This window comes from Geospiza fortis, unplaced genomic scaffold, assembly GCF_000277835.1.
Source record: "Geospiza fortis unplaced genomic scaffold, GeoFor_1.0 scaffold195, whole genome shotgun sequence".
Taxonomy (NCBI): domain Eukaryota; kingdom Metazoa; phylum Chordata; class Aves; order Passeriformes; family Thraupidae; genus Geospiza; species Geospiza fortis.
This window is the reverse complement of record NW_005054324.1, coordinates 3,917,272-3,943,286: the sequence shown is the minus strand read 5'-3', so window position 1 is coordinate 3,943,286 and position 26,015 is coordinate 3,917,272. Positions and strand designations below refer to the sequence as shown.

Here is a 26,015-nt window from a genome sequence, read left to right as displayed (position 1 = left end):
TTGGAAGGAAACCTCCCCCTGTCCTGCTGGAGTCAGAACCTTGTTCTCCCCTGACCATCTCTGATAGGTGACCAAGGACCTGAAGACAGGTTTGAGTATTTCAATGTTAATTATGCAGGACAATTTCTACTCTTCATCAGCAATATTTTATTTGAATCAGTATTGGAAGTGTCTTTTCTCCTTTGTTCCAGACTTCTATCTCCACACTGCATTTAGCTACAGCAGTGATTACCTAAGAATGCTGAAAAAGCAGATTTTATGGTTTAGTATCAGCTGGAAGGTCTTATCTTTGTCCTGCTGATTACAAGTTTATGATTCAAAAAAATTAACAAAAATATGGGCTAGAAAACTAAGCAGAATAGACCTCTTAAGGATGCCATTCGAAATATCTTCGAAGTATGAATGTATAACAATTGCAACTGCTCTACAAGAAGAAATTTTAAAAAATAGTTTGTACACACAGGCATAATTTCCCCTAAAGCATTTCTTCTATGCTTGCCTCTGACTTGCTCTTGGTTTATCTAAAAAGTTCATAGAAATAAAATAAAATGCATATAATTTACATCTTTGGTCACTAAGTGAATTGCTCAAAGAAAAAAGAAAATTAAATTGAGTTCATGTGACATCTTTTATTTCCATTTCTGTCTGATCAGTCTTCTAGAAATTTGTAATACTCCAAAGTTTTTCAAGTATTTGGCATAACAAAATATATTCAAACGTATTCTAAAATAGTTCTCAGATTACTGTATGAATTATCACCCATGAATTCTGTGTGAATTTTCTATGGAACTGTTGACTTGAATACATATATTAAATATAAATATTCACTACTCCCACCATCACTGTCCCCACAGTGTGTTCCAGTTTTCATATTAAAATTAATTTGACTTCTATTTACCTTTGTAAAGACTCAAGCAAAGAAAATGTTGAATACTCCAGCACTGTCTGCAGTTTGTCTCCCCTTATGCTTACTAAATTACTCTCCTGTAATTTTCTTTCAGTTCTGGTACTTTAATAGAAATTTTCTGTGATTTCTCCAACTGAAATATATTTCATATCACAATCCTTCTGAATTTATCAGTCTAAATTCTTGTTATTCCTTTATAGCACAGATTTTTTCCAGGTCTCATACAATTCTCTTTGGATTTTTGGATATTTGAAGATTTCTTAATCCTGTCTCTGAATTCTTTAAACAAGTTTGTCTTTATATATTTGGAACAGCCCCTTTCAAAAGTTCGCAGTTTGCTTGAACATCTTTAATCCCTTACATCATCTTCCCATGAAGTCTCAGTCTCACCTCCCTAGGTTTTGTCAAAGATGTTTTCCCAATTCCCCAGTAGCAAGGCTGTTATTTCATTTTACTTTTTCCAGTTTGTTTCCCACCTTTGGGTTTTCAGTCAATTGCTTTCTGACAGTTAGATATGAGATACTGCTTTCCCATAGCCAAAGTCCTACCTTCCTGAAACCAGAAGTGTGTACTCCACACCGACAATTTAATCCCTTGCTTTGCCTGCACCTTGACACATGGGATTCTTATAATCAAAAGGTTATATGGATAGCAAAAAGCTACCTTTATTACCTGTCCTTTGGATGGTTCTGATGGCTGCTCAACGCTTCGTCTCTTTCCCCTTCTGATTTTCTGCTTCATGTAAGTTTCTGAGCACAAAACAATGTGTTCTTCCCCCTTTTAATCTTCACCCACAGATAGTGTACAAGCTTCTTTCCTATCTTTTCCTGTTCCTTATGTGATGCTATTTTGTTGTATTACAAAGCCAGTACCAAATGTTCTTTTTATTGAAAAAAGGGAAATTTCAGGCAAAGGGATTTCTTTATTTTTGACTTTTATCTCAAAAAATCTCCTACTCTTAGACTTCCTCAAAACTTTATATGATGTACATAAAAAAGAACTTATCCTTTTTCTGCATGAGAAGAGAAAATAAGCTATTCCCTGCCTGGCAAGACAGAAAAATAAGGCCTTGTTTTTCTCATATACTTTACATTCTATACAGATAAATGCAAATAGGCTGAAGCTGGAAGGGACTTCTGCAAGTCATTTAGTCCAACCTTTTACTCAAAGCAGAACAAAGTTCAGGTCAGGTTGCTCAGGAACTTATCTGCAAGTTTTGAATATCTCCACAGACGGAGAAGACAATGAAGAATTTTTAATTTTGTTCAATAAAATTATCTTGCTTATGATTTCACATAAATGCACCAACTGGTTTTGAGCATATATTTCGTGTATGTTATATGTTTTGACTTCCTACGGAAGTCAGCAGTGACTGGGAGAGCACCGGAAGGTTTTATTTTTCTGACTGTCAAGAACCTGTTGTAATTACATAAACTTGTTATGAGGAAGAGCAGAGAGAGAAAGTCCTGAGAGGGCTGACATCTAGCCTTGGTTTAAGGCGGACGCTTATCTTATCAACCTACTGTTAATAAACTTGCTAAAACAGTAAAGAGCCAGATTTAATTTTAACTTGCTTTACTGGCCTGCTTTAGCAATGGCTAAAGGTGATAGCTTGGAAAAATATTAATCAGAGTCAGCTATTTAAAGTCAGACATGTTTTTTGGCAGTTTCTTCAGGAAAGTTCATCTAACAGCCATCAACCATGAAGATTCTTAGCTACCTCCTGGTTTACCGAAGGTTCCTGCTCATTGTCCTCACCCCACTGCTTTTACTTCCACTTCCACTTATCATCAAAACAGAAGTAAGTGACCTGCTTAGAGAGATAATTATTTTGCACCTGTATGTAAAGATTGAGATTCCTAGACCTTTTCAGATTAACAGAATCACAAATAGTTTGAGTTGGAAGGGACCTTGAATGAATAATGATATTTGCATTGTGATTATTTTTTTGTCAATTTAGTGTATTTTCACAGAAATTTAGAGAAGACAGCTTCAACATAAAATTCTGTACTGGATGCATGAAGCTCAGAATCACATATTTGTTTTCTAACATCTGGACTACATTGGTAATATTGTTACCATTATTATTTTTTGGACTCTTTTAAACAGCTCCATATGATTGACAATGGAGATGAATTGTCAGGAAAAGAGCTGCAATTACTTATTGTTTAATAAAGGATTTTAAGTTCATCACATTTTATGTTGTCTGATAGGACATGACTGTATTCAGTGATCTGACAAATTCCCTCTGGTTCCTAAATAGAGCAAAATCTATGGTTTTATTTTACTTGAAATAAATTCTGGCATTCACTAACTCTTGGGACAACTCCAAGCTGATGAAACAGCTATCTAACAATATCATTAGTGACTCTATTTGGTACAGCTCTGATGCCAGCAGATCGAAATGGAATTCTGTGATGTGTTATAATGTGTGTGTTATACATACCATGAATGAAAATACATGAAAATTTGGTTCAGAAGTCTTTGCATCACAGTTAGATGGTGGGTACAGAGCAATGTGCTTCACACACTCACATCACATTCCAATATTTCAGTTTCCTTTCTGAGAGGAAACTCGTGGGAAATTCTTAATATCATAGGACTTAAGTGAGATGAGCATTTGCTAGGTGAATGGATATTTTCAAATTGTTTCATACATAACAAAAATTTCTTTCCCAAAATAAATGATAGACACAGCTGACTGACTTAGGTTTAATATTGTTGTTTTCCAGGCAAAGGTCCAAGAGCTACATCATTAAGCTACTCCTTTCCCAGTACAAAACATTTCTGCTGTTGTTGAGTAATTTCATACCCTAACCAGGGGCACTAAGAGTTCCAAACCATTTTCCTTAAAAGCAGGAATATAAGTTAAAAACTACACAAAAGAGATTTCTAATACTCTGGAAGAAACTAGATTTAATTCACCTCATTATATTTGTCTGGGGCTGCATTTTACAGACAGCATTGAAAATTATTCTCCTGGGAGGGAAAAAAAAAGATAAAAAAAGGAAAAGAAAAATCTCCTGATTTTAAGGAGTTGAAGCAAAAGACACTCGCTAAATTTACAAGCCTGAAAAACAACAGCAATGTTTCTTGTCAGAATTGCATGATACCTTTTTTGTTAGATTATATCCTTGCCTTATTGCTACTGATGACAAAACTTCAGGAGAGAAAACATTTGACCAATTATTGACTGCGAGTACTCCTGGAGTCTTAAAGGTTTGCTTACAGAGGCAAAATGCTTTTGATTTATAGGAATTCATGGCCTGAGAATGCTTCAGAATGACCTCGAAGGTGATTAATTGTCTTTGAAGGAACAAGAAGCTGACTTTTTTCCCACTGTTCCTGAGTGATAGAATTGAAATAATTTTACTATCTCTTAGAGAAATTTCTCTACACCTATTTTACTGAGCGTGTTTCATATCTCAGCAGGATTGTCAGCAGCACACAATAACTACCCTAAACACAGGTCCTTTGACTCATACTTTTCCAGCTGTGGGGAATCTCTCTACTGATGGAGCTGCGCTTTTTGAATTGTGGTTTTTCCCCCCTGGATGATCCGCTCATGTTGTTATTGATGCCTTTTGTATTCTAGGAAGCAGAATGTGCATACACGTTGTTTGTAGTTGCCATCTTTTGGCTCACAGAAGCTTTGCCACTGGCTGTTTCAGCTCTGCTTCCTGCCTTTATGTTCCCCTTGTTTGGTATAATGGGATCCAAGCAGGTAACCTTTATTTTTCTCTGTTTTATACTGTGCATATCAGAAATCAAAACTCCAAAGAATGAAACGCATAATGTTGAAACCTGTCAGGCAAATGCATGGATTTGCTGAGTGCCAATCACAATAGTTCTGCCTCAACTTGCTTGCATGCTTTGTCTTCAGGACTTGTTCACATTTTTTTAATAATTTCTTTAATAATTTCTCCTAGATAGTGGCTCAGTGTTTAGATGTCAGTTGATGGGAAAATGCTAGGTAGTTATGAAATATCCTTAATATTACAGAGGCAAAATGTCACAATAATGACATCATGTGCAAGCTGCTGACTATACACCTTCATGCCAAAGAGATGAAATCACAGCTAATCATAATCTAAGTCTATGCTTGAAGTTGTTATTTTACCTGTTGAATAGATAAAAAAGTAACAAGAACAACATATAATTGCTGATTTAGTATGCATGTGAGATGTGACTGACAATTTTGGATTGTTCTATCTGAAGCTTTAATTTTTACTTTGTTTTAACCATATGAATTTTAGTGCATTCATCCTTGAATCATTTGGTTAAATGTATTTAATGGTTCCAATGACCTAATTTTAAGAAAAGAGTCTCTATTTATTTCATAATATAATCTTACTGATTTTTTTCATTAAATTGGTATTACCAAAGGCTAAAAAAAATTCACCATTTAATTTAAAAAATTGGTTTATTTTCCTTTTTGGTTTTGGGTTTTTTTTATTTTGTTTCAGGTAGCATCTGCTTATTTTAAAGACTTTCATCTGCTGCTGATTGGAGTAATTTGTTTGGCAACATCAATAGAAAAATGGAATCTTCACAAAAGAGTGGCTTTAAAAATGGTGATGCTGGTGGGTGTCAACCCTGCATGGTATGTGCTAAACAGTGTCTTGAAGGATAATAATACTTGTGGAAAGCTATGTATTCCAGAAATAATTGCCTACTGCTCTTTCTACAGTAGAAATCCAGCCTTTCTTTTTTACTCAAACAAAGCAGATATTTAAATTGATGTGAAAGGTTTGTAGATGACACTTTAATATTTTGCTGAAATCCTAACTGAAAGTTCCCTGCAGGGCTTCTATTCCTAATGAGGATCCTTCTGAACAAAAAGTAGGATTAGATTGTAAATAATATAGGGGTCCCATTTCTTGATGGTCGTTGGAACATTCCCACCCAATGCCTACAACATAAAAGTTGTTCTATGCTGATTTTTTTTAATTTCAATAGTGTTTTCAAAATCCTGGACATTTCCAAAAATACAAAAATAGCTCAAATACACAGTGAGGGGGAAAAAGACCAAACATACAACTAAGCAGGTGGTGGGGAAGGAAAAACACATTGTAATGTCTTTACTTAAGGTGTCTTCCTTGTCTGCATATAAAAAAAAAAAAACAACAAAGGATAGGCACTTCCTCAGCTGGAAGAGGGAACAAGGTAAAAGAAATCACACTCTCTGCTTACTCACTATCAACATATATTTTTGGAAGTGAAAAATTTTTTCAAAGTTTCAAAGTTTTGCTTTCTTTACAAACTTGTAGAAAGGGTTTAGGCTGACAGAGGTATCTGTCAGCATTCAAGCAAAGCTGCTCATAAGATCTAGGGAGCAAGTTTAGCTTCCCAGAATACATCATGCTCATGACACCTTGCCAGGAAGCAGAAAGGAAGCAAATTATCAAAAAACCAGAAACCCCAGGCCTAAAAAATAAGATGCCTTCTAAGTGATTTAAATAATGACACTTGATAAGAATGCTGGATTATTTCTATTCATCAGTAATTTGACTGATCTAATTTTAAATATCTCATATATTTTGATTTCGTTGTACCTCTTTTGATAGCTGGTAGCTTTCTGTTTGGAAAAAATTCGCCTAACATTCTTGTTCTTCTGCCTCCCAATATCTTAAGCTGTATTCTTGTGCTATTCAGGTTTAGTTATTTTGACTTCTCTTTTGAACACTCCTAAATTCTCATCTTTTAGCTGAAATGTTGAAAGGGAGATGACAAGTGGATGGTGTGCTGTGCTAAGCTGAACATTGCTGGGAGCGTGCTGTGAACAGTCAAACCTGAAGCCAGCATCTGAGGATACCTAAAGCAAGTCCAGAGCTGTAACCCTGAGGAAGCATCCTTCATACCTATCACATTTCCTGCTCATGACAAAGGGATGATAAGATTATGATGATCTGTGAAGGATTAAATGATCTGTGAAGGTAGATCTGTGATCTACCCACCTCTCAGCATCTGCTGCTCACTAGCAGTGCCCACGGCAGGCACAGCGCAGCCTGTGCACACTGCAGCCTCATCCAGCCAAGGCAGAGATATCACTGCATGAGAGCTCTGCATCACAGGTCAGAAAGGGTGCAGCAGTGAAAGTAAAATAGCAGGAGACTTCTGGATTTTCCATTATATATTTTTCTAGACAAACTGATGTGTATCAGAAATATGTGGCCAGCAGGATCAAGACATGGATGGTCTCCCAGTACTCAACACCAGTGAGGCTGTAGCTCAAATTCTGTGCTCAGTTCTGGACCCTTCACTACAAGAAAGACATTGAGGTGCTGGTGCAAGCCCGGAGAAGGACAATGAAGCTGGTGAAGGGTCTGAAGCACAAGTCTTATGAGGAGCCGCTGAAAGAGCTGGGGTTGTTCAGTCTGGAGAAAAAGCTTCTCAGGGGAGATGTTATCACTGTCTACAACTCCCTTGAAAGGAGGCTGTAGCCAAGGGAAGGTCAGCCTCTTCTCTCAGGTGAAAAGTGAAAAGACAAGAGGAAACAGCTTCAAGTTGGGCCAGAGAAGGATTAGATTGGATAATAGCAAAAATTTATTCAGTGTATTGTTGGTCAGGCATTGGAACTGGATGTCAAGGGAAGTGATTGAGTCATCATCCCTGGAGGTATTTGAAGACATTTAGATGTGGCACTTCTGAACATAGTTTAGTGGTGGACTTGGCAGTGTTACGTTTATGGTTGGACTTGATGATCGTAAGGGGTTTTCACAGCCCAGATTTTTCATGCTTAGTATTTTTTAACAATGCCACAGAGAAAATAATGCAGAAAAACTAGAGCTGAACAGAATAGGATATATTTTATTATTTTGCAATCATTTTTACAGTCCCTCAGTAGAGCCCACCACATTGTACCAAATGGTCACCTGACCATCCATTATACCTGACCATCAATCCATCTAATGCTGGAAATTTATGATGAATAATTTTAGAATACATTAGTGAATGTCTTAATTTTTTTTTATTTTTAAATACTCTTGCAAGTTCTACTAAAATGGCATTTTCTTACAGTGTGAAAATTCATATTCAGTGTGCTTATTCTGAGCTGTATTTTCTGCATAAGAAACAATTCTTCCTCAACTTCTGTCTGAGGACCTAATCCAAAACTGCCTAAATTAATGGGTTTTACACTACTGATGACAATTTGTGTTGAATCAGGTCTGTGACTTGCTGGTCTACAGATCATTTCATCAATGCAGTTAAAAGTGTACCGGGAAAGACAAGGTTCCCCTACTGAGAAAAAATCCAGTTTGAAATGTTGTTGCCATTAGCTGAAATGAAAGGCTATAAGAGATATTTTGATGGTATTTTCAATCATCAAATAATGTTTACATGATTTTTATATAATATCTATATTGGTTTCAGGTACTAAGTAAAACTGACTTTTTTGTGAAGCTTCTGATCAAGGCTGCACAAAGAATTTTACAAATTGCACAGAAATCTTCTGATGGAAAGGTGCAACACCACCATCCCTCCACTATGTTCTCTTGCTGTGATGATGTATGGCAGGTGTTTCATGTCAATAATAGCACCTTGGAACAGCGATTTAGGAGGACTGTTCACATTTCCAGCTCCAATAAATGCATTAAAAACAACATTGTGACCTATATTCTAAATTTACAATCCAGCTTCACCAGATATGACATGGAATGTTTTATTTTTCAGTCATTGATGCAATTCAGTGTATTGCATTACTATTTGTAGTAAACTTACAAAAAGTTGAGCCAAGATCAGATTAAGGAGTTGTAATGACTCTTCCCTTTCCCATTTAATATTGAAGATGACATTTATTGAAGCCCAAATAATGCCTATACTTGTCTTGGTGCTCTGAGTAAGACTAAGTTTTGTACCTCTTTCTGAATTTTTAATATTTCTTCCTGTAACAACCGAACTGGTATATCTACAGAACTTAACTAAGTGAGAACTCCAGGGTTTTGACCTAGACTGTACAATATGAGATTAATAGCATCAGCAGCGTAGCCATTTTAACTCTCATTTGGATTTGTTACATGTATGGTGCTCTTTCTTCAAAGATGGTTCATGTACAGTATAATTCTGTAAATAAATTTTATGGCTTCTGCTTCACTTTAAAGCATATTTAGACCTCTAAAATATGATAATTTCAGCGTCTTAGAGCAAGACAATTTTAATTCAAAAATGTTCTCAGAATTACAAGCTTAAAATTTTCAGTGTTTCAACTTTTCTGTTGACAAAGTTCTCATTTATATTAAATAGTCTGATGATAGGAGGTGTTACTGTAGCAGTCACAGACTCTTCTCTCCTATTCCAGGCTTATGCTGGGTTTCATGGTTAGCTGTGCTTTCTTGTCAATGTGGCTCAGCAACACCTCTGCTGCTGCCATGGTGATGCCAATCGTAGAAGCTGTAGCTCAGCAGATCATCAGAGCTGAAGCAGAAGCTGATGAGCTGGAGATGTCCTGCTCTAATGGCTCCATCAACCCAGCCCTGGAGCTGGACGGTAGGCATGCTGCAGTTGTGGCTTTGCCACCCTCACTGGGCAGGAAGGAGCACAGCAAGTAGGCTGAAATGCCAGAGGAGTACTGGCATCTTCTCGTGCTTCACTGTGAGACTTCTCTCCGATCACTGTGTGTGAGCTCTCTCATGATCACAAAGATTAATTAAAACTGAACAGGGGCAGAAGGTTGCAGCTGGATGAGAGGAGGGGAGACAGGAAGGGGCTGGCTTATCAACCTCTCTTATCAGCCTTATGAGATGGCTGGAAGGAAATATGCCTCCAGGCTATAGATACTCTAAGGCTTAAATGTTAGCACAGGAAAAGAGCTCTTTAAACTATAGGGTAATGTTGGAAGAACAACTGAATCTAAACTGATTACCTTCACAGTTAGATTGCAAATTAGGAATATTTCTCCTCCTGAGAAGATTCAGATTCTGAGGAACAGGAGTCATGAAGGAGTAGGGCACAAATCAACTGTTTCTGAGATTGGTGCTTGCAAATGTCTTGATGGGATGATGTGAAGCAAATGCATGGGATGAGACATTGATGGAGCCTTTCCAGTTTTACTCCCTTAAATGCTTTTTTGTCTTACAGAAAATATAGGAGAACATGAAAACCCAGATTGGAAAGAGAAAGAAAAACCAGTAAATGGGTAATTGTTAATGATTTAGTAAATTCTGTTCTAAGAATTCATCTAAATAGAATATCTGTTTGCTACAATACATGCCTTTGTTTTTCCAGATATAACAACAATGTGGGTAGTACTGTATGCACAGTTGAAAAGGAAAATGAAAAAGGAAATGAACAGGTACTTAAAGTATTTTTATTATGCAGTGAATCTTAGTTTTAACCTAAATTGCACTTCTATGCCTCACCTAAAATGGCACAAGTTATAATGAAGCTGGTTACATGTGAATAAAAAATATACCTGTAGTCAGACGCATGTACACACTTTGCTTGTATAGCTATTTCATTACTGGTTTTGTCCTCCCATTTCACACAAGTTAAAGCAACCTCACCTATATTGGCTTCATGTACTAAGTAAAACTGACTTTTTTTACTAACCAGAGTACAAACTCTGTATCAGGTGTGTGTATATGTATCAGTCTATACAGAGGCAGTTCTGTAAAGACTAATATCAGGGAAGGGACTTCAGGATTTGACTCTGCCTCCTTTTCCTTTACATGGATAATTGCATTACCAGTGTAACACTGCAGACAACTATATTGCCAGTAAATTGTCTGGCTCTTCTGAGATATCCTCAAATTCTATTTTTGTGCCTGATGATGAGCCCTTCTTATACATTAATTAGTGTATATATTTTCTAAGCAGAACCTACCACCTGCTGAAGCAGAGAGAAAAAGCAGAAAGGACAAATACAGTGGGATTTTCAAAGTGATGTGTTTATGTGTGGCTTATTCTGCTACCATTGGAGGACTGACCACAATCACAGGAACATCGACTAATCTGATTTTTACTGAGCACTTCAATTCGTAAGAGACTATATTACATTATTTGTACTCTTCTTAGTCCAGAAGTTTAACTTTCTTTCTTGAGCTCTCACATGTCTCCCCTAAAATGCATTAGAAACCTTGCCCTTTGATTGATACTATTTGATTCTGTTGCTTTTCCTAATTTTTTTTTTCTGAGATAAAATGAAATTGCAGGTTTGTATTTGCCTTACACGGGGAAAGTCTGTAAGTGACCTGCCAACACATGCAACAAGATGACCATTGTTTGGTTAAGTAGTACTTTACAATTTCAGTAGCTGCATGGAAAAAGATAGATTTTTCTGAGAAGGAAAGCAATACTTGGCATGAACAGAACAATCACTATCTAAAGATCTGTTATTAATTTTTAAGTACAGCAGGAAATAAGTTCAGACTGCTTAGCAAAGAGCATCAGGAGACTTTCAAGAGGCTAAGCACTGTTGAAATGAAAATTCTGGGTCCATTAATCAACAAAAAAAGCAGATAATTTCAAGGCAGTCTGAAACTTTGCATTCAATGGAGCAATGTTTTAAGTTTTCCAAAGCATTTTCTAATATTCATTTTCTTTTTTAAGTAGAACTACTTTGAAAAGAAAATTGGCAAATTTCATTCTAAACCCTTTGGAATCCAATAGTTCTTGCTGATCATTTTTTCCTTCTGCAAACTACGATTGTCAGTAATAGTCCTACTTGAATTCTGAAATAAAACAAAATAAAGCAAAATCCTTTTTTGTCCTACATCATCTGTTTTGTATTGCACATGACAAAATTGTTGAATACCAGTTGATACCATTTGTAGAGTTTGCCTGCGAAGAGTTTACTGTCATTGTAGAAAGAGGATTGTTAAAATCAGTCACACTTGTACATTCTCCAGAGGAAATAGGTCTAGAAAATAAATCAGTGTGTCCTGCCCATCCTTGCTTCAGGCAAGACCTGCAGTAGATAATCCAACAATAACAGATAATCCAACCAGAACTATGTAATAGATTATTTTTAAAAAACATTTAAACTGATCATCCATTCTACCTGAGGGATGTTTGGTCTGGAGATGAAGAATACCTAACATCAATTTTCAGATTACTAGAAATACTTACACAAATATTCATCCCTGTACAAAACTAAACAATAGAAGTTTCAGTGTTTCTTCCACTGTTGTCTTCTACATCCATTGGAGCTTTTTCATTTGAGTATATTTTCTCATGCTAAATTCTCATCTCAAAAAATTCCGTTCTGTTTCTTTATAGTCCTAACAGCCCTTAGGCTGTGCATGGCCCTCCCTCGCTTACTGAACCCACTTGAGACACACCTCAGTCCGTGTCAGATCCCCAGACCTGTTGCTGACCCATTGCCCAAATAACTGGCACAGCCGGTTCCTGTAGTGGTCATGATGACCAGGAAGAGGATGGGAGGGTGAGGCAAGAGGATACCACAGACCACCTCATGCTGAAGTCTGCTGCCAGCCAGAAATATTCTCCCACAGAAGTGCTTTCTGATAATTCTCACAAGTCTTCATTCCTTTGCAAAGGCGAACTAAACATTTTTTTGCTTTCATCCAGACGTTACCCAGGTTGCCAGTGCATCAATTTTGGATCCTGGTTTATCCTTTCCATCCCAATTGCAGTTACTATTCTGCTACTCTCCTGGCTCTGGCTCCAGTGGCTTTTCCTTGGCTTTGAGTAAGTGAACAGTATTATCAATAGAACTAAAGGTTATTGATATAAATTGTTGTTTTTACCAGGAATAAATATTGCATCTTAGTTTAATAAATATTGAGGCTTTTCCTTAGGCTCAATAGGAAGAAAATTCAGCAACAGTGGTTTTGTGCCCTTGATTATTATGGCTCAGTCTCCAGATGGACAAGAATTTTCTAAAATAAGAATCCTGGACTATTCAGCCCAGTGTGAAAAGTCCATACCACAAATGGACTCACTCCTGTATAATATACACGCATAGTCTTTAGTCAGTGCACATGTGCAAGACAAAAGAATACTGAAATCATATACATTTTTTTTTACTGGAAGAGTCATAGGAATACATCCTTTATTGGAGTGAGGCATTGGTTTGAATATTTGAACAATGTCTGTTATAAACCAGATGACTGTATTTGTAAATGTGAAGTAAGAAACTTCTGCTTTTCCTAAATCTATATGTGGTGGTATGGTAGGGTTTCCATTTCTCCACACAAATTGGGCTTTTATGGTTTTGGAGAGGACAATACATCTTTTGGGATGGTTCTTCAAAGCCTTTTTCTCCATGAGTTCACTGGAGAGATAGGTGGGACACCGAACTTCCAAAATTACATGGCTACTTGTGGTGCAAGACATGAAAAGTGAGACTAGTTTTAAGCAGACAGAATCATCCCATGCTTACCACTCTATTTGTGAACATTTATAGTTTCATTTTTCTTTATTGTTTTGATAATGTTCTTTTTAACTTTGTATAAGAGACTTATCCAAGAATGAAAACCTGGCTCGTAGCAAATACCCTGCTGATCAATATGCAAGCTATTAGTGTAAGAAAAACTTTTTCATTCAAAAACAAAGTAAAGCAAAGCCATAGACTTAAGGAGACTCTCATTAAAGAGAGTTATATATTTGATTCTTTCAATTAGTTCACATGGTTAAAGTTTCATCCATCCTGGCCAAATGAGTTGGTCAATAACAGAACACATTTTGTGGCTGCCTCTGTCACTTTCCCACTGGGCATTGTCAATGAACCCCAATATGCTTGGTGTGTGATAGCTAAATGGGAGATACTGCATTGTAAAGTGACAAATAGACATTTGTCAAGTGCTATTGGTAACTGGAAAGGTTGGACAGTTTTTTCTGTATACACTAATATCCCATCATTCAATATTGCTGCTTTACATTCCAGTTTAAAAAACATGTTCAAGTGTGGCAAGAAGAAAACAGCTAGAGAAGAGGCCTCATCACAGGTGATTCAGGAGGAGTACAAGAAACTTGGACCAATTAGGTATTTCAAACTATAAATCTGCAAACAAGAGCAGGTAAATCTAAATGTCAATTCAGGAAAATTTATAATTCATTCTACTTCTGCTATAGCTACCCAGAAACTGTTACACTTGTCCTGTTCATTGTAATGACCCTCCTGTGGTTCACCAGAGATCCTGGCTTCATCCCAGGATGGTCTTCACTTTTCCCAAAGTAAGTGGTCTCTTTTAATAAGCCAAAAAGGACTGTACTGTGCCTTAACTATATACCTTCTTTCCTTACCAATTTTCAAAAATTAAAATACTTTCAATATTTCGGAAATGTGCCAGGCCAAACTTGTTGCAAACCTTTGTAGTGTATATAGAAGATAAACTCCAGCAACTTCACATATATATGTGAGCAATAGCTGAAATGTGTAAAACCTGTTATAGGATAACATAAAATGCTTCCTAAGATGGATTGTTGCTAGATTTTTGGGTTAATATGGCACACTTATATGCATACAGGCCAACATCCCCTGCTTTGACAGCTGAAATTAATGATATAAATTATTGCCCATTCATACGTAACTCCCTTAAAGTCATAGTTTTACTTGACACCATAAAATCAAGAACTATTGTAGGGGTTTTTTGCCTTCTGCTGCAACTTTTCCAGGATTATCTGGATTTCTTTCCTTAAGTAATCAGTCAGTCTTACAGGAACTTATATTACCATGATATCTCATTTTCTCTTGCTGCAATTACTGTAATTTCAGTTCTGTTTTTCTGTGATAAAGTTTCAAGTTTTTCTCTGGAGTGGTGGGAAGTAGTTGCAGGATTGGGAGAACTGGGACTTAATGCTGTTTAGATCCTTATGGGCTTAACATTTATTACTGGCTATCCCAAAGGCCAGTTCTAGACTAGAAGGGTAATTTTCCATTTTGTTTTCCTGTGTGTTTGTGATAAATGACACGTGAACACACATACCTCATGCCTTCTATCTTTAAGTACATTTCCACCACTTACACACCTTCCCAGTGCTCTTCCAGAAAGTCTGGGAGGGAATGTCACAAGGAATAATTGTAGCACTTTGAAGATTTAAAGTGTAACACAAAATTATTTTGCACAAAAAAATACCATTAAAAAGTGTATTAAAAACTAAGATTATTTTAAAATTATTTACTTTTGATCATCAGGAAAAAATTGAAAAGGAACACTAGTTTTTCTCTTATAGCAACAGCAGAGCTGATGATTACTGTCTCATATGAAACACTACACACTTGAAAGGGTTTTGGAGTGGTGACCTAATTAAATGATCAGCTAGCTAAGCAATCAGGCTGGGTTGCCTTCTCTTCCTGCTTCCTATTAACACCCAGTGCTCACCCAGCATTGTTTAAAGAGCTACATATTAAACTGAAATACAAGGCACTGTAAAAAACCTTTCAAATATGTGACTTAGGGTTCAAATGCCTTTTTTTCATCCAGAGAGCTACATATTTCCATTTGAAGCTGGTTATCATTGTTTGAGAATTTTGTTCATTGTTTGAGAAAAACAGAACATTCACAAAAATGAGCAGGGTTATAGGTTCTGCACAGGGATGTTACCTTGTGGATGCCCTCTAATGTTGCCCTTGGAAGGAACTGCAAGCATGTATCACAGCACATTAGGTTGAATTATGTTGTAATTTGGGTGAGCTAACCTGAAGAGAAACAAAGCTTTTCTTATGACCTTTAAGAGAAAAGAAAGCATTTCTTACTATTCATACCCTGCCTATTTCTAGATAGCTTTAATTTATCAATCAATTATATTAACAGGCACAAAACCAGTAAATTATATTAATACTTTCTGAGCAACAAAACTTCTCAGGGAAAGTAAAGGAGTGGGGCATAGGGTCGGCACAGGTACAGCTGTGAGCAAGGCATATTCTTAAAAGTAAAACCCAAACCAAACAGGAGCAACAACAAAGAAATCTGAGGGAAAAACCCCTCAGATCTTAGGAACTGTATTTCTGACACGGTGGTGTCCAAGAGGCTTGTAGCAGTGCACTGAACTGTAGATTACATCTCTTACACCCTTGTTCCCTAAGGCCTCTGCATAAAAAATTGCTCAGTGCTTTGGACTTAAGTACAGAGACCGGGGTGTGTATAACTTCTTTATGTTACAGGAAACACCTATAAGGAAATATTCTCCACCCTTACAGAAATTTGATAGCACTTGTTTTCCACAGGGTTTTATCCCACATTCTCAAGAAGACCTAAGGGAAGTTCTGCCACCTGAAAAGAGCTTTTACCTTATGAAAAGCCACAATGTTGCTCTGAGACTAGTGAGTGCATCCTATTAGGTGGGAATTGCACCACCCTCAGGGTCTTAAACCAGAAAGGTCTGTCTGATCCTTTATTCTAGCATGCTGAAGATCAAAAGAGTTACACTGTTCTGTGTGTTAAACCTAGTAGGAATTTACTTTATCAGAACCTGAATTTCCAGAAAGAAACCAGGCTTGATGTTAGGGTGGCAAAGTCCAGGTTCCTCAGATTTTGGAATTTGCTAATTTCCTTGATAGTCATGTCTGTTGTCAAATTTAAAAGACAAACTAACATACTGCTTTCTGTTGGAATATGCTTCCAGATATCTATTTGTTTCTTTCTCTGTTGGATTAAAAAAATCTTCTGTGCTTTAAAAGTATATGTATCTTGTGATTATATCACCTTATAAGTTTTGCTTGATGAACTAAATTAAATGCTTAAATCTTTGTTTCAAAGAAAATTTCCCATCACTGTCACCATCCACGTTCATGTTATCAGACCCTTGTGTGCATCATCATGTTACTGAGTACCCCTTTAATATGCAAACACTGATACCTTTGAAATCCCAGCAGAAATACCACTATTTATTTATGCTACTTTCATGCTTCTTAAGAGCTGTTTTTTGTACTGTCAGCAAGTTCTTAATCCACATTTCTGCTGCAGCAGTATTGAGTAGAGCCCATTATTTCCAGCTTTATCAGATGCCTTTCAAAAATACATTACCTCTACCAGTTTATTTTTCTTTAGAAAAAAATGTATATCTATTAAAGTCTAATCCTTCCTTTGCTGTCCTGCCCTGCACCCATTACCTCCTTCTGTGAGCAGACGGCAGGATGTTTTAATAAATATTGTATAACACTACAGAGAGCAGCACAGGGCAAAAATGCCTGTTTCCTCCCCATCTGTTGACAGCACATGATCACACATCATTTCTGCTACAGCAGTTTCCTTCTTTGTCCTGGTCTGATTCCAGGCTGCCGAGTATTAGCTTCAATTAGAGCAGTTTCAGGTTGGACTTTGGCCTTTGGGTTTATGAGCCTCATAAGAAACAGAAAGTTCAACACTGAGCTGCAGCTGATTACAGCTGATGTAGGCAAGGTAGGCTTCCCTCACTCTTCCACAGATTATTGCCTGGATGTACTGTATTTTTTTCTTCATGACTTATTGCTTTCTTTACTTCTAATTCAAGATCACTATGTATTTTTGTCCACAGCCATGTTCTCCACTATAATCTCAGTTGGAGTGAGATCTCTTGAATCAACAGGTTTTTTGCTTCCTTATAGCACAATCAGATTTGCAGTCTTATAAGCAGGTAGATGTGTATATGCAGTTGTATTACAACTTGGATAAATAGGCTTTAAAAAATGTTTATCTCAAAATTTAATAGTGATTGAAAAGCTTCTGTTTGGAATGACATCATGCGTGTGTCCTCAAAATAGTTTGACTGGTGGTAGGACGTGTGTGTCCCAAGAAGGTTTTTTGAGAATGGTGGTTTGCATCAGGAATACTGAGTTTGTGAGCAAAACGTTGCACTCCCTAGTTCAACTAGAGTAAGTGCAGAGTCCTGCACCTGGGGAGGAACAATCCCTGCAGCAAGGGGATTGACACCTTGACAACATTTAAAACTACATGAGAGAGAGCAAAGAGGAAAGAGTCAGGCTCTTCTTAGTGAGGCTCAGTGACAGGATGAGAGACAATGTGCACAAAATTAAATTTACAGGTTGCCTCCTGAACATCAGGAGATGTTTTTCACCTGTGATAGTGACCCAGAGAGGTTTTTGATTTTCCATCCTTGGAGATATTAAAAAACTGTCTGAACACAGTTCTGGGCAGTGGCTCTGAGTGACCCTGCCTGAGCAGAGGGGGTTGGACCAGACAACCTCCTGAGGCCCCTTTCTAACTCAACCATTATATGAAAATGGAGCTGCCTAGAGGAAAGTGACAGCATGGATTGTTTCTGTATCTAGATCTCACTTTCCTTCAGAACTTCTAGCAAGCCTTAAAAGAATGTAGGATAGGATCCAAGAGGAAGAGATTTTATATCTCTAGACCTGATGCATCTGGTCCTAGGCTAAAGATGATACACAGGCAGAACCTCCTGCCTTAGGAAACCAGAAAAATATAGTAACTTTATTTTTCAAAATGTATTTTCTATGGAGGCAGAGACTAGGAAGCAGGAGACAGAAAATATTCGAGAATCACTTCAACTTCTAGGGCATCTTCATTTTGTGACAGTGTTAGCTAAAATTATGCTGGTTTTGGTGTAAGTCAGGTATACATATTAAGGTTTTGTTTGAATTTCACCTAACAAAGCAAAGGACTAGATATTTGTAGCATATAACTGAGAGAACTGTTTTTTGCTTTCAGTGAGAAGCTCTGGTTCAGTACAAAACATCAAGCTGCTGGGAAGATCTGATGGGAAGTTATTATTGGACCTACTGTAGCTGAGTATTTAGAAAGCATATGGTCTGAGGCTGAGAGAACAAATATATTGGTGTGTTGCTTCAGAAAATCTTACAGAAGAACTTGCAGAAAATAGAAAAAAATAACAAGGTTTAAAAATGTTTGCTTAGCTTTCTTCAGTAAAATTTCTATTCATTTTAATGGCCATTTTGACTGAAATAAGACAGACTGGGATATGTCATCAGCTAACATTGATTAACAGGCTTGTATGTGTTAAAATGGCCTTACAGCTCAGCTTGGCACCCTGCCTGATCTTGGGGCTACTCTTTACAAGTCAGAAGGATATTGAAGCAGTTTAAGACACAGTAGTGCAAACAGTTCTTAGGTACTGGAAATGACCAAAACAAACATGTCCCTCATGTCTGTGACCCAAGTAATAACAGCCTTTGGAGGACGATAATAAAGTTCTGCTGCCTTTCCTCAGCTAGAAAATGCCGTTTGTGGGTATGAACTGTGTTCTTTAAGGCCTCTTAAACTGAATCTATTGCAGAGCATATTAAAATTATTAAATTTATCATTAAACTGTGAAAACTAGTTATCTAAGCATCAGCTACTTCTGAATATCCCCCTCCACCAGCTTATTTCTGTATGGCAAAATAACACATGCTGACTCAAGATGTTTATTTATGAATTTATAGGGCCTGCACCAAAAATTTCTATAGATCTGAGGAGCTGACTTTGATTGTCTGCCAGTACCCACCCAGCAACTTTGTCACTGCCTCTCCTCAACAGGACCAGGGAGAAAATAAGGTCAAAAAGCTTTTGGGTCAGGATAAAGACAGGGATAAATGATTGCTTATCAGTTACCATTATGGGCAGACTTGATATGGGAAAAAATAATTTAACAGCAAATTAAAAATAGAGTTGGATGGTGAGAAACAAAGACAGAAACTAAAAAACTTTCCCCACATCCTCTTTTTTCCAGGCTCAACCTGACTTGATTCCTGACTCCTCTACCTCTTTCCACCACACCTAATGGTGCAAGGGATGAGGAATAGAGGGTTATGGTCAGTCCACAGCAGACTGTGGCCTTTCCGGCTACTCTATCCTCTTCCTCTCTCCTCCCCTCCTTCTCCTGACTATATATGTATTTATGTGTTTTTTTTCTTGTTGACTTCTCCATAGATATAAAAGCTATATTACGGATTCAACAGCTGCCTTAGTGATAGGCCTCCTCTTCTTTATTATTCCAGCAAAAACATTGCCTAGGACATCGAATGGAGAAAACAGTTGAGTATATTTTGATGTCAATTTTACTACAATAAGGTATCTAAGATGCTACTGTAAATGTAACTTATTGCGCCGGTTAGAGGAATGTAGTTATATACTAATGCTGAAGTCTTAACAGAGGGTATAAAGCACTGGGGTGTAAAGCACTCCTGTCCTGGAAGTCAGTACCAACAATTATACACTGTGAGCAGCAGGAGCCAGTGCTGTGCAGGAAGCTGCTACCTGCAGCCCATGGACACCAATGGAAACCACCTGCCCATTCACTGCAGTGGGCTTTGAAATGGGCTGCATGGGGCAGGGCTAGGCTCATGTTTTGAAAATGTTACTGCTTGATTAGGGTGCCCTATAAAACCCAAAATTGTACATTAATTTATTATCATGTAAGTTTTCCTCTTCAAAATAGATTTTTTGTTTAAAGTACTCCTCTGGCTCATCCTCTTTATGCATTTAGTTGTGCTGCTGAAAACAATGGGATCTAGGGGTTCACAGAGAATGGAAGGTGTCTTGGTTTGGAAAGACAGGTGTGTACTATTGAAGGCAGGAGCCTCTCCTGAAATTGAAAATGTAAACCCCCTCCCTCCGAATTGTTGTAAACTTGAAATTAAGCGGGGCTCTCAGGCAAACATATGGGAGCAGGAATAACAGTTCTTTATTAGGGAAGAAAATTTTTAAAAGTGCAGAAAATAAACAATGCAGTAAACTAAAACCACACTGAAAGAGTCAGAACACAACCTGACACCCTGTTGGTCAGGATGTTGGTAGCAGTCCAATTGGAATTGTGGCTGCAGTCCTCCTGGAGTGTCAGGTGTGTCACTGTTGGAGCAGTGATCCTGTAAAAAAGTGTAGTCTTCCTCTGAAGATCCAGTGGAAGAGGCAGCTGTACCTCTGGGAAATCCAGTGGAGAAAGCCATGCTGGTGTTCCAGGACCTCAAGATTATATCCTAGTAGGAATGCTTGGCTCCTCCCTCTGGGCAGAGCATCTCACAATGGGATGCCATAGTTCTTATCAGACATGCAGTGATATTCAGTAGCCTATTATCAGCAGATGTCTCCCCAGAGGGAGGAGTGGTTGTGGAAGAGATAAGGAAAACTGCCCACTTAACAGAAGACCACTGCCATACAGATGGCAAATAGAACACAATTTGCTTGGCAATCCAGGACAGAAGGTCAGAACCTAAATGAGTCTAAGTGAAACAGCATTGGCTCAGCAATCTGCCTGAATAGTGCAGTTTTACTGAGTAAATAAAACCCACTGGTATCCTACAGCTGTCTTCCACATAGGGAAGGAGGGGAAAGGGACCAGTGCTCCACTGGTGGTAATCACAGCTCTAATGTCTCCAAGCTATGACAGTTTTCCCGAGTTAAAGATCTGTACCAGGAAGTGCAGGTTGTTTCTGTCAGAGACCTTGTTCATGTTACAATGATGAGCTTTTTGTCTTTGATTTTTTTCCCAAGTACTTTCTCAGGGAGATTATTTCAAGAGCTTGTCAATATGTTTTTAAGTGTTGGTTGGGGGGTTATATATATATATTTTTTTTTTCTTTCTCTAGCTGTTTCTGGTTACATTCCACTGATTACTTGGAAGGAATTTCAGTCATGCATGCCCTGGGAAATAGCTATTCTTGTTGGTGGCGGGTTTGCACTGGCAGACGGCTGCGAGGTAATGCAATTTATAGAAGATACTGAACAAATAACGTGACCCAATCAAGAGCAATTCAGACATGCAGTGAATTCACAGTTATTCACTTGTTTTAGCAAGTTATTCTGTAGCAATATTGAACGGGATAAATGTGATGAATATTCAAGATGTTCAGAATGCAGGTTTAGATAAAAAGAAGTTTCCTATATCTTCCAAGACCATGCACAGTGATGACTACTGTTTCTTATTTAATGTAGATCTGATGGGGGCAGGCATTGTGACAACACACTGTTTCCAAAGCCTTAATGTCACTGAGATAACTCCCATGTGGAGCCTGATGGCGACTCCAGTAAATCAAACAGCTTTGGGCCAAGACTCCGGTTATGAAGCCTAATATACTCGTATTACCATTTTCTGATTAAGACTCCTCTAACCATCTCAGAGATGCAAATATAAATAAAAGCAATATAATTTGCATGGGCTCCTATAGAGCATTATTGAATTAGAAAAAAGGTCTTAAAAACATGTGGCAGAAATATGGATACTTCACTATTAGCAGATAAGTTCTGTTTATATACCATTTAAACAATTTCCTTTTCAGTGACTTGCTAAACATAATCATGTTCTCACGTTCCTTATGCAGGTTTCAAAACTTTCTGAGTGGGTAGCAAGTAAATTGACACCTCTAGGATCATTACCCTTGTGGCTGATTATCCTGATATCCTGCCTTATTGTCACTTCAGTAACTGAAGTAGCCAGCAATCCAGCTACCATTACGATCTTTTTGCCCATACTATCTCCTTTGGTGAGTATAACAAGCTTATTTTTTAATTAGAATCTACTCTATCACCTATGTAATAATGTAGCTGCTCAAATGAAGTGGTTTTAAAAAGGCTCAATAAAATACTTCATGCAGATTTTTTGCTGTCCTGTATTGTGCATTGTATATTTGGTTGCTTTAGGTGTTTTTAACAGGAGATGCTGAAAAATTAGTAAAATTAGATAAAAGTTCATTTTATGGATTAAACCCAGATGGCAATCAAGCCATAGACAGCTGCTCACTCTATCCCACACCAGAGGGGTCCTGGACAGAATTAGAAGGGGAAAAACTAGAAAACTTATGGGTTCAGATGAAGACAATTTAACAGGGAGAGCAAAAGCCCCATGTGTAAACAAAGCAAAACAAGTAATTAATTCACTGCTTCCCCTGGGCAGGCTGCTGCTCAGCCATCTCCAGGAGAGCAGGGCCCCATCACACATGACAGTAACTTGGGGTAAGAAATGCCACCACACCAAACTCCCCCTGCCTTATATACTGAGCACGATGCCATATGGTATGGAATATCCCTTGGTCAGCTGGGGTCAGCTGTCCTCACTATGTCTCCTGCCAATTCCACCCCAGCCTCTCATTACTGTGGCAGTGAGAAAAATAGGAAAGGCCTTTGCTCTGTGTAAATACTGCTCAGCCAGGAGAAAACAACCCTTTATTGTCAACACTGTATTCAGCACAAATCCAAAACATACAAGCCACTGTGAAGAAAATTACCTCAGAAAACTCCAGTACAGTTGAACATGTGAAAATTGATGCTGTCATTACTATTTGTGAATATTTGAAGCTCTTAAAAGGACAGTTCTCTTAGGGTTTCTTCCAGACTGCATCTTCAGCAAAAACAGTTAACGCTCCAGGTTGTCACAAAGAGAGGGCTAATAGATGTGCTCTGTAGTTCACATTTCTTCTGTCCTTAGATCAATTATGTTCTTTCTTCTCATCATCTTTATCAAAACATCTGATTCTTTCTTCAAAACTTCTTGTCTTCTCGTCTGTAGCTTTTCCTGCTGGCCAGCCTTGACACATACTAACGCCTTTTGTCTTTCAAAGACATGTTACTCCTCTTTTCACAGAATTACAGAATCAATTAGGTTGGAAAAGATTTGTGAGATCATCATGTCCAATTTTTGACTGATGACCACTTTGCCAAATAACCATGACACTAAGTGGTCCATCCAATAGTTTTTTGGACACTTCCACAGATGATGACTCCACCGCCTCCATGGGGAGTCCATTCCAATGTTTAACAGCCCTTTCACTAAAGAAATTCTTCCTGATGTTCAACCTGAACCTCCCTTGGTGCAGTTTGAGGCCATTTCCTCTTGTCCTATTGCTAGTTGTCTGGAAGAAGAGACTGACACCCACCACCCTCCTTTCAGGGAGTTGTAGAGAGTGATAAGGTCTTTCCTGAGATGCCTTTCCCCAGGCTGACCACCCTTCAGCTGCTCTTTATAAGGACTTGTGCTCCCAACCCTTCCCCAGCTCCATTGCCTTCCTCTGGACACACTCCAGCCCCTCAATGTCTTTCTTGTAGTGAGAGGTCCAGAGCTGGACACAGCACCCAAAGTGTGGCCACAACAGTGCTGAGTACAGGGGGACAAACACTGCCTGGTTCTGCTGGCCACACTATTGCTGATAGAGGCCAGGATGGCAATGGCCTTCTTGGCCACCTGGACACACCCTGGATCATGTTCATGTCCCGTCAACCAACTGAGCCAGCTCCTTTTCCACCAGGCACCTTTGCAGCCTGTCTGCCCCCAGCCTGTGGCACTGCCTGCAATTGTTGTGACCATAGGGCAGGACCTAGCATTTAGTCTTGTTAAACCTTATCAATCCAGCCTGTCCAGATCCCTCTGCAGAGCCTTCCTACTCTCCAGAAGATCAACACCCCCCAATGTAGTGTCATTCATACCTTTACTGAGGGTACATGCAATCCCTTTGTCCGGATCATCAGTAATGTATAATATACAAATTCAGCTTTATCATCTTTCTTGCAGTGTTTTTGCTTTTCGTGCCTGTGCAATGTTCTTAAAAACTGATTTACCAAAAAAAGTGTTTTCTCATTGTTTAAATTGGCAGTTCCATTCACATTTCACTTGTGTTAATATAGGAAGTTTGTATTTCTGTATTTAATTTGGCAAATGCATCCCTTGACAGCTGTACTCTGTTTCATTTTTTGGTAGGCTGAAGCCATTCATGTGAACCCACTTTTCATTTTGATACCTGCTACTTTGTGTACTTCCTTTGCATCCCTGCTTCCTGTAGCAACCCCAGCCAATGCCATCGTGTTTTCATATGGTCATTTAACTATTATGGACATGGTGAGTTTTAAGCAAAAGTCCTAAAGGGCATTTTTGGCATTCAAAAATTTTGCTTCATTGTCTTGATGCATGTTTCTCCTTTCCTTTTCCTCTTCTTTAGGTGAAAGCTGGCTTGGGCATTAACATCATTGGAGTCGCTGTAGTTATGCTTGGGATCATGACATGGATAGTTCCTATATTTGATCTCTATACTTACCCAAGTTGGGCACCCAACATCCCATCTACAAATGGCACCGGGCTGTAAAAAAAAGTTTCCTTTTATTTTCTCACATGTGGTGAGTCACTTAAAATGCTTTCAGCCACCACAATTATAAGGATCGACATTACTATAAATGTTGTATTTCACAGTCCTAGAGACTGATGATCCAGTCTGAGAGTCTAATCAGGAAGAGTGCTAGACTTTCTAAAGATCATAGTTAGATCAGGTTTCTAATCTAGTTCAGCTAGTCTGAATTTTTATATCTTCATGTTATGAAGGAAAAAATAAATGTGCATAGTCATTATCACGGGCAATTTGCCCCCATTCTCAGGGTAGCAGAATAATGAAATTTAGAATTTATTATTTCAAATAAAGGTCCTTGTTATTACTTTTTTGGGGGTTGTCAGAGAGCATGTTGGTTTTCTGTTTTCTAGATTCAAGCTTTGTTTGAAACAGTGTTGATCACAAACAAAAGATCAGGGAGGGGACTGTCTTGAACCCGTAGTTTACAGACCAGTCAAAAATGCACAAAAAATGGAGAAGAGCAGTATGACCTCTTACACAGCACTTTATCTACTAAGCACCTTGTAACCTGGAAGGAAAATGCATACTTAAGCATATGCTTATGCTACATCCTTCCAGGACCTCACTAAAATACATTGTTGCTTTTGTAAAAGAAAAAAACCCCATATTTCTCTGGATAGACATATGTTGATTGATCTGAGTTGATCTGCACAAATTATCATCATACCTCTGCCAAAAGTAGATATATCTCCTTGAGGAATGAAACCATAAGACAGTGCTGAAGATTTAACAGTCAATCTGTCAACCAAGTGAATCTTCACCAGGAGGCTCATGATATCTGCAGGACAGGTCGAAGTTCAAGGTTACTCGACTGTGTTAATATTGTAATGTCCTAAACAAAATAGTGTAATATGGTCAGAATGTAAGTTGGAGTTCAAAGATATCCCCAAATAATGATGTTCTTGGTTGTTACATATTTTTCACCATAAAGACTATAGCTTTACTTGTGAAGACCTGTAATAATTTGTAAAGAGCATGTAGTGTGAATGTAGTCTGAATGAAAGCTGCATGTATTTAGATTGGATCATGCCTTGGGGCATCCATATGATAGCTGTAAACATCAATCTGTCTTTTAAAGATAGTGTCCATTTTTCCTAACAACAACAACCAAAAAATGCTGTTGGTTTTTGATTATGG

General features: G+C 38.0%; 1 protein-coding gene across 2 annotated transcripts; it reads left to right on the top strand.

The window, feature by feature from the left end:
• The first annotated feature begins 2,609 nt into the window (after positions 1 to 2,609).
• On the top strand, positions 2,610 to 24,839 carry SLC13A1 (solute carrier family 13 member 1). 2 transcript variants are annotated; one of them, XM_005420908.2, is made up of 15 exons: positions 2,610 to 2,708; positions 4,503 to 4,631; positions 5,374 to 5,510; positions 9,207 to 9,394; positions 9,986 to 10,043; positions 10,133 to 10,199; positions 10,724 to 10,884; positions 12,437 to 12,556; positions 13,755 to 13,853; positions 13,943 to 14,044; positions 19,702 to 19,805; positions 21,357 to 21,466; positions 22,089 to 22,250; positions 24,458 to 24,595; positions 24,696 to 24,839. In XM_005420908.2, exons 1-15 carry the CDS (start codon positions 2,610 to 2,612, stop codon positions 24,837 to 24,839), a joined length of 1,818 nt encoding a protein of 605 aa, XP_005420965.1. The 2 variants fall into 2 exon arrangements, with proteins under 2 accessions (XP_005420965.1, XP_014162452.1); XM_014306977.2 differs by having other exon boundaries at positions 10,721 to 10,884.
• Positions 24,840 to 26,015: the final 1,176 nt, after the last annotated feature.